This window comes from Oncorhynchus masou, chromosome 27, assembly GCF_036934945.1.
Source record: "Oncorhynchus masou masou isolate Uvic2021 chromosome 27, UVic_Omas_1.1, whole genome shotgun sequence".
Classification (NCBI taxonomy): Eukaryota; Metazoa; Chordata; class Actinopteri; order Salmoniformes; family Salmonidae; genus Oncorhynchus; species Oncorhynchus masou.
The window spans coordinates 4,244,176-4,256,432 of NC_088238.1; the positions used below are offsets into that span (position 1 = coordinate 4,244,176).

Genomic DNA, 12,257 nt, shown 5'->3' on the forward strand with positions numbered 1-12,257 from the left:
GGGCAGATAATAGGACTTGTGATACTACTTGGTCATCCTATTTAACTCAGGATTTCTAGAGACACAAGATAACATGAAGGGTGTAATAGACGCACCTTGAGATGCGTCGTTTGCTGAAATAAAGAGAAGTAGAGTGTAAGATTAGACGGCTGTGTTCCTGTTAAACACATTTCATTTTATCTTGTTCCACACTCCATTTTGTTTGGGTGACTAAGAGATTCAGAGTGCCCTGTCTCCTCACACACTAATCTTGTTACTTCCTCACAGACCTACGCCGCTCTGCTGAAATGACCTTTAAATTACATTTCCTCGTTTAATTGAATTGAACCTTTATTGAACCAGGTTGTCCCATTGAGGGCTGAAGACCTATTTCACAAGAGAGACCTGAACATGTAATTACATTGTTTACGACAACCCTGAAGGTTCATTCATTTCCCAGACTGTCTGTTGGTGGTGGACCTATGTTTAGATACTGAGTGTTTGGTGCACAGACATTGTGTTGAGGTAGACAGGAGTTCACTGTGTTGTCCATCCCCTCTCAGCAGTGACTGACAACCCAGGGATCAATGATGGTAGTCCCTCCCTTGTGTCAATGCCTGCTGACTGGTGAGTGAAAACCCAGGGATCAATTATGATAGTCCCTCCCCTGTGTCAAGGCCTGCTGGCTGGTGAGTGACAACCCAGGGATCAATGATGGTAGTCCCTCCCTTGTGTCAATGCCTGCTGACTGGTGAGTGAAAACCCAGGGATCAATTATGATAGTCCCTCCCCTGTGTCAAGGCCTGCTGGCTGGTGAGTGACAACCCAGGGATCAATGATGGTAGTCCCTCCCTTGTGTCAATGCCTGCTGACTGGTGAGTGAAAACCCAGGGATCAATGATGGTAGTCCCTCCCTTGTGTCAAGGCCTGCTGGCTGGTGAGTGAAAACCCAGGGTTCAATGGTGGTTGTTCACCAACAGAACAGAGTGGTTTAAACCCCTTCCTGTTATCGATCTGCAACAACCTAGTGGATGATTGCATCCATTATTTCAGCACAAACCCACACGCATGCACACATGAGCGCATGTACACACACATCTATTTTTAGAGACAGGGAGAATGACATCTCTCTCTGTCCCTTCACTCATACTGATTAAGGTTCCCTGCGAGTCAGTGTGACGATGGACAGAAAAATATTGGATGGCATCAGAGAGGAGAGACAGAGGAGGGAATGGGAGAGCAGAGGAGAGAGAGAAGGATGGAGAGATGGAGAGATGGAAGGATGGAGAGAGGGAAGGATGGAGAGATGGAAGGATGGAGAGATGGAAGGATGGAGAGAGGGAAGGATGGAGAGATGGAGAGAGGGAAGGATGGAGAGAGGGAAGGATGGAGAGAGGGAAGGATGGAGAGATGGAGAGAGGGAAGGATGGAGAGATGGAAGGATGGAGAGATGGAAGGATGGAGAGAGGGAAGGATGGAGAGATGGAAAGAGGGAAGGATGGAGAGATGGAAGGATGGAGGGATGGAGAGAGGGAAGGATGGAGGGATGAGAGAGGGAAGGATGGAGAGATGGAAGGATGGAGAGACGGAAGTATGGAGAGAGGGAAGGATGGAGAGATGGAAGGATGGAGAGATGGAAGGATGGAGAGATGGAAGGATGGAGAGAGGGAAGGATGGAGAGATGGAGAGAGGGAAGGATGGAGAGAGGGAAGGATGGAGAGATGGAAAGAGGGAAGGATGGAGAGATGGAAGGATGGAGGGATGGAGAGAGGGAAGGATGGAGGGATGAGAGAGGGAAGGATGGAGAGAGGAAAGGATGGAGAGATGGAAGGATAGAGAGAGGGAAGGATGGAGAGATGGAAGGATGGAGAGAGGGAAGGATGGAGAGATGGAAAGAGGGAAGGATGGAGAGATGGAAGGATGGAGGGATGGAGAGAGGGAAGGATGGAGAGATGGAATGATGGAGAGAGAGAAGGATGGAGAGAGGGAAGGATGGAGAGATGGAAGGATGGAGAGAAGGAAGGATGGAGAGAGGGAAGGATGGATTGATGGAAGGATGGAGAAATGGAGAGAGGGAAGGATGGAGAGATGGCAGGATGGCGAGAGGGAAGATTGGAGAGAGGGAAAGAGGGAAGGATGGAGAGATGGAGAGAGGGAAAGGGGGAAGGATGGAGAGATGGAGAGAGGGAAGGATGGAGAGATGGAAAGATAGAGAGAGGGAAGGATGGAGAGACGGAACATGGAGAGAGGGAACATGGAGAGATGGAAAGAGGGAAGGATGGAGAGATGGAAGGATGGAGAGAGGGAAGGATGGAGAGAGGGAACATGGAGAGATGGAAATAGGGAAGGATGGAGAGATGGAAGGATGGAGGGATGGAGCGAGGGAAGGATGGACAGATGGAAGGGTGGAGATGGCCTCATTCTGTCATTGCATGTCAAATCAATGAACTGCTAGTCCTTCTCTCTGCTCTGATCCCCATGTCAATCACTGGTTTTAAGTCATGTATATTTCAGCAGTGCTCTTTGTGATCTCTTTTCTCTGCCAGTCACTCGTTGGAAGGACTAGGAGGGAGGCAGTGATTTCAGTATTTGCTTGTCACTCCTTCAGTCTCAAGTAATGTCTTTCCTATAATCTTCACTACAATGCAATTACACATGAAGACAAGTTTGTCTCTAGGTGCTTCTAAACTCAAGGAGCGTACAGTTGTATTGAACAAGTCTTTATGATTCAGACGTTGAAATCAGACATTGAAATCAGACATTGAAATCAGACATTGAAATCAGACGTTGAAATCAGACGTTGAAATCAGACGTTGAAATCGGACATTAAAATCAGACGTTGAAATCAGACGTTGAAATCGGACATTAAAATCAGACGTTGAAATCAGACGTTGAAATCAGACGTTGAAATCGGACATTAAAATCAGACGTTGGAATTAGATATTATAATCATCTTTATAAAAGTGTCCTCAGCAGGGATATAAAGAGACACTGAATCTGCAGCCTGATCTCCTCTGGCAGACCATTCCAAATTCTAGGGGCCCTAATTGCAAATTGTTTTCAACCTGGACCTTAGAATGGTCAACAGTGTCCTGCTAGAGGATCTCAGGCTGTGTCCTGGCTCATAGGGAGATGACTGGTCAACAGTGTCCTGCTAGAGGATCTCTGGCTGTGTCCTGGCTCATAGGGAGATGAATGGTCAACAGTGTCCTGATAGAGGATCTCAGGCTATGTCCTGGCTCATAGGGAGATGACTGGTCAACAGTGTCCTGATAGAGGATCTCAGGCTATGTCCTGGCTCATAGGGAGATGACTGGTCAACAGTGTCCTGATAGAGGATCTCAGGCTATGTCCTGGCTCATAGGGAGATGACTGGTCAACAGTGTCCTGCTAGAGGATCTCAGGCTGTGTCCTGGCTCATAGGGAGATGACTGGTCAACAGTGTCCTGCTAGAGGATCGCAGGCTGTGTCCTGGCTCATAGGGAGATGACTGGTCAACAGTGTCCTGCTAGAGGATCTCAGACTGTGTCCTGGCTCATAGGGAGATGACTGGTCAGAGATATAGGCTGGGGATAAACCAAACCTAGCCTTTAAAACGTGATTAATATAAGGTTACTATCTATTCTAAAAGTGACTGGTAGATAGTTTAGAGAAACTAGATGAGGTGTGATATGGTTCCATTTCCTGGTGCCTGTTAAAAGACGAGCTGCAGCGGTTTGAACTAACTGGAGTGATTTCGGACTGGCACATGTACACAGAGAGTTACAGTAATCTAGGCATGAGGCAATACAAGCATGTAGAAGTTTCTCCAAATCAGTGGCTGAGATAAAAGACTTGACATTAGCTAGCTTGGTCACTGGATAAGGGTAGCTACACTAGCTTGGTCATTGGATAAGGGTAGCTATGCTAGCTTGGTCACTGGTGAAAATTAGCGACACTAGCTTGGTCACTGGTGAAGGGTAGCTACGCTAGCTTGGTCATTGGTGAAGGGTAGCTATGCTAGCTTGGTCACTGGTGAAGGGTAGCTATGCTAGCTTGGTCATTGGTGAAGGGTAGCTATGCTAGCTTGGTCACTGGTGAAGGGTAGCTATGCTAGCTTGGTCACTGGTGAGGGATAGCTATACTAGCTTGGTCAATGGTGAATGGTAGCTACGCTAGCTTGGTCAATGGTGAAGGGTAGCTATGCTAGTTTGGTCACTGGGTCTGATTGGTAAATAGACCTGCGTGTTTTCCACCTACCAGAGAACCTGAATGTTACGATTGCGGATGACGTATAAAGAGAGAAACGATTCTGTGTGTCTCACCTTCTGACTCCAACATACATCCCTGATGTAGGCCCCTGCTTCCACATGCTCATCCGTACCACTGGGCTCTCCTGTACTGCCCTGTGTACACACAACCATGCAATCAATTCAACTATAAATCGATATCTTTATTTTTAACCCAATTTGTAAAATTGGATTAGAATTGCATCAATGGGAAGCACAATGCACAACACACGACACACACGAACAGGCACAGGCACACACTACAGTACGTCTGTCCAACAGCAAATTACTCATTCTTCAGTCATTTATACATAATTCCTAGTTACACAGTCGTTAGCTTGATAAATGATAGGTTCTGGACTCTACAATAAGGTTAGACATAATTGGTAGACTGAGTTTGAGGATGCCGATCATTAGAGCTGCAGCTTACTTCCTGTATAAATAACAAACAGAAACATTATTTACTGTCTAATAGCTCAAGATATGCATCTACACGTGAGTTCCAGCGTTATGTTTGTTTCGTGTCCCCAAAAGGAGTGTCAAACTGTGTCAACCCACTGAGCTAAAGCCTAGGCATTATCCCAGAGAGGTGACGCAGGTCTTCAGGTCTCAGGCAAGGTGAAACGTCCCGGACTAGACACTCACACTTTACGGACTCTCTGCCTGTAGACGAGGAGGGAGATGACGGCGATCAACATTCCGATGAGGAACATTCCGGCGCTGATGCCCTCGATGACTCCGCTGAGGGGCTCTGGGAGAGAAAACAATAACACACGAACATCCATGAATAAAACCCCTTACTGTGACTATAGTAGTAAAACTCCTTACTGTGACTATAGTAGTAAAACCCCTTACTGTGACTATAGTAGTAAAACCCCTTACTGTGACTATAGTAGTAAAACCCCTTACTGTGACTATAGTAGTAAATCCTCTTACTGTGACTATAGTAGTAAATCCTCTTACTGTGACTATAGTAGTAAAACCCCTTACTGTGACTATAGTAGTAAAACCCCTTACTGTGACTATAGTAGTAAAACCCCTTACTGTGACTATAGTAGTAAAACCCCTTACTGTGACTATCGTAGTAAAACCCCTTACTGTGACATTGACTATAGTAGTAAAACCCCTTACTGTGACTATAGTAGTAAAACCCCTTACTGTGACTATAGTAGTAAAACCCCTTACTGTGACTATAGTAGTAAAACCCCTTACTGTGACTATAGTAGTAAAACCCCTTACTGTGACTATAGTAGTAAAACCCCTTACTGTGACTATAGTAGTAAACCCCTTTCTGTGACTATAGTAGTAAAACCCCTTACTGTGACTATAGTAGTAAAACCCCTTACTGTGACTATAGTAGTAAAACCCCTTACTGTGACTATAGTAGTAAAACCCCTTACTGTGACTATAGTAGTAAAACCCCTTACTGTGACTATAGTAGTAAAACCCCTTACTGTGACTATAATAGTAAAACCCCTTACTGTGACTATAGTAGTAAATCCTCTTACTGTGACTATAGTAGTAAATCCCCTTACTGTGACTAAAGTAATAAACCCCTTACTGTGACTATAGTAGTAAAACCCCTTACTGTGACTATAGTAGTAAAATCCCTTATTGTGACTATAGTAGTAAATCCTCTTACTGTGACTATAGTAGTAAAACCCCTTACTGTGACTATAGTAGTAAAACCCCTTACTGTGACAGTGACTATAGTAGTAAAACCCCTTACTGTGACTATAGTAGTAAAACCCCTTACTGTGACTATAGTAGTAAAACCCCTTACTGTGACTATAGTAGTAAAACCCCTTACTGTGACAGTGACTATAGTAATAAACCCCTTACTGTGACTATAGTAGTAAAATCCCTTACTGTGACTATAGTAGTAAATCCTCTTACTGTGACTATAGTAGTAAAACCCCTTACTGTGACTATAGTAGTAAAACCCCTTACTGTGACAGTGACTATAGTAATAAACCCCTTACTGTGACTATAGTAGTAAAATCCCTTACTGTGACTATAGTAGTAAACCCTTTACTGTGACTATAGTAGTAAATCCTCTTACTGTGACTATAGTAGTAAAACCCCTTACTGTGACTATAGTAATAAACCCCTTACTGTGACTATAGTAGTAAAACCCCTTACTGTGATTATAGTAGTAAAACCCCTTACTGTGACTATAGTAGTAAAACCCCTTACTGTGACTATAGTAATAAACCCCTTACTGTGACTATAGTAGTAAAACCCCTTACTGTGACTATAGTAGTAAAACCCCTTACTGTGACTATAGTAGTAAAACCCCTTACTGTGACTATAGTACTAAAACCCCTTACTGTGACTATAGTAGTAAAACCCCTTACTGTGACTATAGTAGTAAAACCCCTTACTGTGACTATAGTAGTAAAACCCCTTACTGTGACTATAGTAGTAAAACCCCTTACTGTGACTATAGTAGTAAAACCCCTTACTGTGACTATAGTAGTAAAACCCCTTACTGTGACTATAGTAGTAAACCCCTTTCTGTGACTATAGTAGTAAAACCCCTTACTGTGACTATAGTAGTAAAACCCCTTACTGTGACAGTGACTATAGTAATAAACCCCTTACTGTGACTATAGTAGTAAAATCCCTTACTGTGACTATAGTAGTAAATCCTCTTACTGTGACTATAGTAGTAAAACCCCTTACTGTGACTATAGTAGTAAAACCCCTTACTGTGACTATAGTAGTAAAACCCCTTACTGTGACTATAGTAGTAAATCCTCTTACTGTGACTATAGTAGTAAAACCCCTTACTGTGACTATAGTAGTAAAACCCCTTACTGTGACAGTGACTATAGTAATAAACCCCTTACTGTGACTATAGTAGTAAAATCCCTTACTGTGACTATAGTAGTAAATCCTCTTATTGCGACTATAGTAGTAAATCCTCTTACTGTGACTATAGTAGTAAATCCTCTTACTGTGACTATAGTAGTAAATCCTCTTACTGTGACTATAGTAGTAAATCCTCTTACTGTGACTATAGTAGTAAATCCTCTTACTGTGACTATAGTAGTAAATCCTCTTACTGTGACTATAGTAGTAAATCCTCTTACTGTGACTATAGTAGTAAATCCTCTTACTGTGACTATAGTAGTAAATCCTCTTACTGTGACTATAGTAGTAAATCCTCTTACTGTGACTATAGTAGTAAATCCTCTTACTGTGACTATAGTAGTAAATCCTCTTACTGTGACTATAGTAGTAAATCCTCTTACTGTGACTATAGTAGTAAACCCCCTTACTGTGACTATAGTAGTAAATCCTCTTACTGTGACTATAGTAGTAAATCCTCTTACTGTGACTATCGTAGTAAATCCTCTTACTGTGACTATAGTAATAAACCCCTTACTGTGACTATAGTAGTAAATCCTCTTACTGTGACTATAGTAGTAAATCCTCTTACTGTGACTATCGTAGTAAATCCTCTTACTGTGACTATAGTAATAAACCCCTTACTGTGACTATAGTAGTAAATCCTCTTACTGTGACTATAGTAGTAAATCCTCTTACTGTGACTATAGTAGTAAATCCTCTTACTGTGACTATAGCAGTAAATCCTCTTACTGTGACTATAGTAGTAAATCCTCTTACTGTGACTATAGTAGTAAATCCTCTTACTGTGACTATAGTAGTAAATCCTCTTACTGTGACTATAGTAGTAAATCCTCTTACTGTGACTATAGTAGTAAATCCTCTTACTGTGACTATAGTAGTAAATCCTCTTACTGTGACTATAGTAGTAAATCCTCTTACTGTGACTATAGTAGTAAATCCTCTTACTGTGACTATAGTAGTAAATCCTCTTACTGTGACTACTCGTTAGTCTCCTCGATCAAAACGTTTGCGGCCCTTCCCCAGTCCTTTATTTGAATCAGGGCAGCAGAGTGAGTTGTTTTAATTTTCTCCATATTACTGGTACTATATTTGATGGATCAATGTTAAAGACAGAGCGGAGGTGAGTGAGAAATAGGAACCATTTGAGCAGGAGATTAAAGCACTATATTGTTAGATAGCACTGCAGGGTTTAATGTCTAAATCAATGGACGAGAGGACTTGCACACAACACAATCTCACTGCTGTAATAGGTGTAATGTTACTGCCGGTGTACACTGGTTTCTGAAAGCATTCAGACCCCTTGACTCTTCCCACATGTTGTTACGTTACACAGCCTTATTCCAAAATGTATAAAAGATTTGTTTCCATCATCAATCTACACACAATATCCCATAATGACAAAGCAAAAACAGGTTTTTTGAAATTTTGGCAAATGTATAAAAACACAAAAACAGAAAGAGCTTATTTACATAAGTATTCAGAACCTTTGCTATTAAACTCGAAATTGAGCTCAGGTGCATCCTGTTCCCATTGATCATCCTTGAGATGTATCTGCAATGAGATTGGAGTCCACTTGGTGTAAATTCAATTGATTGGACATGATTTGGAAAGGCACACATCTGTCTATATAACGTCCCACAGTTGACCCCACAGTTGACCAAGCCATGAGGTCAAAGGAATTGTCAGTAGAGCTTCGAGACAGGATTGTGTCGAGGCACAGCTCTGGGGAAGGGTACCAAAATATTTCTGCAGCATTGAAGGTCCCCAAGAACACAGTGGCCACCATCATTCTTAAATGGAAGAAGTTTGGAATCACCAAGACTTTTCCTAGAGGTTGTCGTCTGGCCACTGAGCAATTGGGGGAAAAGGGCCTTGGTCAGGGAGATGACAAACTTGGAGCAAACCTGGCACCATCCCTACAATGAAGCATGGTGGTTGAAGCATGTATGGAGATATTTTTCAGAAGTAGGAACTGGGAGACTAGTCAGGATTGAGGAAAGATGAACGGAGCAAAGTGCAGAATGATCCTTGATGAAAACCTGCTCCAGAGCGCTCAAGACCTCAGACTGGGGTGAAGTTTACCTTCCAACAATGACCTGAAGCACAAAGCCAAGACAACGCAGGAGTGGCTTTGGGACAAGTCTCTGAATGTCCTTGAGTGGCCCAGCCAGAGCCCAGACTTGAAAATAGATGTGCAAAATGTGGAAAAGGTCAAGGGGTCTGAATACTTTGGCAGTGCACTGGCAGCATTTAATCAGTGCACCTGCATGTAAACTTAGAACAGGTTGGAAAGGTTTATTTATTTTATTATACAGGATGTCTTGGTAAGATTAATTACTTTTTTCAGACGTCAAGAAGGAGAGAGAGGGAGAGAGAGAAAGAAAATGGAGGGGGGTGGAGGGAGAGAGAGAGAGAGAGAACATGGGGGGGTAGAGAGAGAAAGATGGGAGAGAGAGAGAGAGATTAGAGGATCAGGGTCAGCGGTAGAGGGTATATAGTGTGGCTTGACCTGCTTGTGTCCTGATGGGTGGAGAAAGGAAGTGTCAGAGTAATGGAGAGAGAGGGAAGGAGAGGGGGAAGAGAGGGACAGGATCAGAGGTAAAGCTCACCTGCTTGTGTCCTGATGGGCTGAGACAGGAAGGTGTCCCTGTAGAGAGGTTGGGGGAACTCTCTGTGGTCTTCGTCAAACAGCTGAGTGAAGGCACGGACACTGATTCTGCACAGAGAACAGAGAACAGCCATTGACTTCCATCAAATTATTTCCCTGGTGAGCATAAATGGCTATAATATTCTGCCTTCTTTTGCCCTCTTAGACAAGGTCAAGGGTTAGTATGACCTGTAAGACTTGATTAGGATGGGCGTTTTTTTTAAAGTAATTCAAACCTAGGTAAAGTGTTTGGTTTGTGTGGGGCCATATTATTGTTTACCTGTAGGCAGTATTAGGCTTGAGAGGCCCATCACAGAAGTGGTAGAGATCACTGTTGTGATCGTTATCATCATCCTCCTCTGAATCACAAGGCCCTCCCAGGCGATCCAGCCCCGCCCCCAGGTTGACCTCAAACACATGCCCAGCTCCCATTCCCTGTTCCTGGGCACAGCCACTGGGAAAGTAGCCTGTCTGGTAGGCCCGCACGGAGCTGTTGGTTCTGTAGTCCTGGAAGGAAGGTAGAGGGTGGAGCTGCTCTGTCTGCAGGACTTCATTGTCTGTAACGGGTCAAGAGTGAGTAATAAAGTTGGATGGATTCAAAAGTGTACTAAATCCCCTTCAGCTCTCCCTTAAAAAAAAACTCTCTCACTTCCTCATCAATTACATTTTGAAGTTTTTCAAATTCAAATGTATTTGATTTCATCAGCATCATTATCAGACGTATCCAACATTATGTTAAAGTAAGTAAGGAAATTGTGTAGAAAATATATTGAGCCGTACTGAGAAAGCGGTATATAAAGAGGAACCTTGTACCATTGGACTCAGCCACGATGACAGTGAAGAGCCTGACGGCTCCGTTGACGTCGCTGAACCAGCTGCAGTTGAACTTGAACAAAATGGTGGAGGGGGTGATGCGTACCGCCCTCTCATTGACCCGTATTGTGGTAGGGGGCGGGCCTAAAGGGGTAAAAAAAAAAAAAAAGACAGGCGATTGGTTCAAGGGGTGTGTCTGTCAAATAATCCAGACTTTGATTGGCTGAACCAGATGTGTAAGAGTAGGGCTGGAACTAAAAGCCTGCACACCCAGTATCTCTGCAGGGGAGGGTTGGCCATCCTTGTTCTAGAAATATGCTGCCATGTATCTCCTCTTGTGTCATATATCTCATATCATATCAAAACTGCTAACTCAATTTCCCCTATTATGGGACAAATAATGATTGACTTGACAATAGGCCGCTTTTACACCCAGAATCACACTCCTACTGCTTTTCCAGCATTTGTATGTATGCCACTGAATCTCTATATCAGGCCCAGCTCAGACAAGGTTATATTGTATTGTTTCTTTGGTTGATTAGCAGTGAGACAGATTGTAATTGGATTGGTCCCATCCCTCCCCATCCACAACATGTGCTCTCTCTCTCTCTCTCTCTCTCTCTCTCTCTCTCTCTCTCTCTCTCTCTCTCTCTCTCTCTCTCTCTCCCTCTCTCTCTCTCTCTCTCTCTCTCTCTCTCTCTCTCTCTCTCTCTCTCTCTCTCTCTCTCTCTCTCTCAGTTTGTATCTGCTCGTCCTGTTGTACGGTTAGACAGTGAAACAGCAGGGCTCTTGACAGAAGTGTGAAAGCTCATTGCCTCCTTATAAACCACGCTGTGAATGGCACTAGTAAATCTGTCCACTTACAGAGAGGAGGGAGAGAGACACAGAGAGAGAAAGACAAAGAGAGAGGGAGAGATAGAGGTAGAGAGGAGAAAGAGATTGAGAGCGAGAGGAGACAGATCGAGATAGATTGAGAGAGAGAGAGAGATGTGGAGGAGAGTAGAGAAAGAAAGGTGGAGGAGAGTAGAGAGAGAAAGGTGGAGGAGAGTAGAGAGAGAGAGAGCAAGAGAGAGAGAGAGAGCAAAGGAGAGAGAGAGGTGGAGGAGAGAGAGAGAGAGAGAGAGAGGTGGAGGAGAGAGAGAGAGAGAGAGAGGTGGAGGAGAGTAGAGAGATAGAGAGGTGGAGGAGAGTAGAGAGAGAGAGAGAGAGAGAGAGAGATAGAGAGAGAACACACATGCCTGGTCTCATCCATTGAGGCCATCTGGAGGCTGTGTTAGTTAATATGGCACCGTCTCCACTGATCTAATTATGTTCTGTTGGTTATGATGATGTCGTCCTCCCTGCCTCCCTCCTTCCCTCCCTCCGGAAAAAAGAAACACAAATCCCTGGCATTTCCATCCCCCTAGGGGAGGCAGAGGGTGAGGAGGGGAGAGGATTTGAGTTGGCCTAGCAGCCTATTTCTCTAAATCTCTCTCTCTATCTCTCTTTTCTGCTCTCATTCCTCTCATCACCCCCCTCTGTCATCTCCAACATTCTCTCCCTCCCTCACTCTCTCTCTCTTTGCTTCTCTCCCAGGTGTTTGAGCTATTTCAGGATATCTTTATTTAAATGTGTTCCTGAGGCTGCAGCTTCCGTAGGGGGGCAGCAGAACCACAGTTAGGCTAGTTAGCACC

At 43.7% G+C, this 12,257-nt stretch overlaps 1 protein-coding gene across 1 annotated transcript in view; it reads right to left on the reverse strand.

Annotated features, from left to right (window-relative positions):
* LOC135515573 (receptor-type tyrosine-protein phosphatase beta-like) overlaps window positions 1-12,257 on the reverse strand; it is a 115,272-nt gene that overhangs the window by 24,192 nt on the left and 78,823 nt on the right. The window contains 6 exon segments of the mRNA XM_064939194.1: window positions 96-113; window positions 4,284-4,364; window positions 4,893-4,998; window positions 9,734-9,840; window positions 10,052-10,328; window positions 10,585-10,728. Of these exon segments, the coding sequence (XP_064795266.1) occupies window positions 96-113; window positions 4,284-4,364; window positions 4,893-4,998; window positions 9,734-9,840; window positions 10,052-10,328; window positions 10,585-10,728 (733 nt within the window).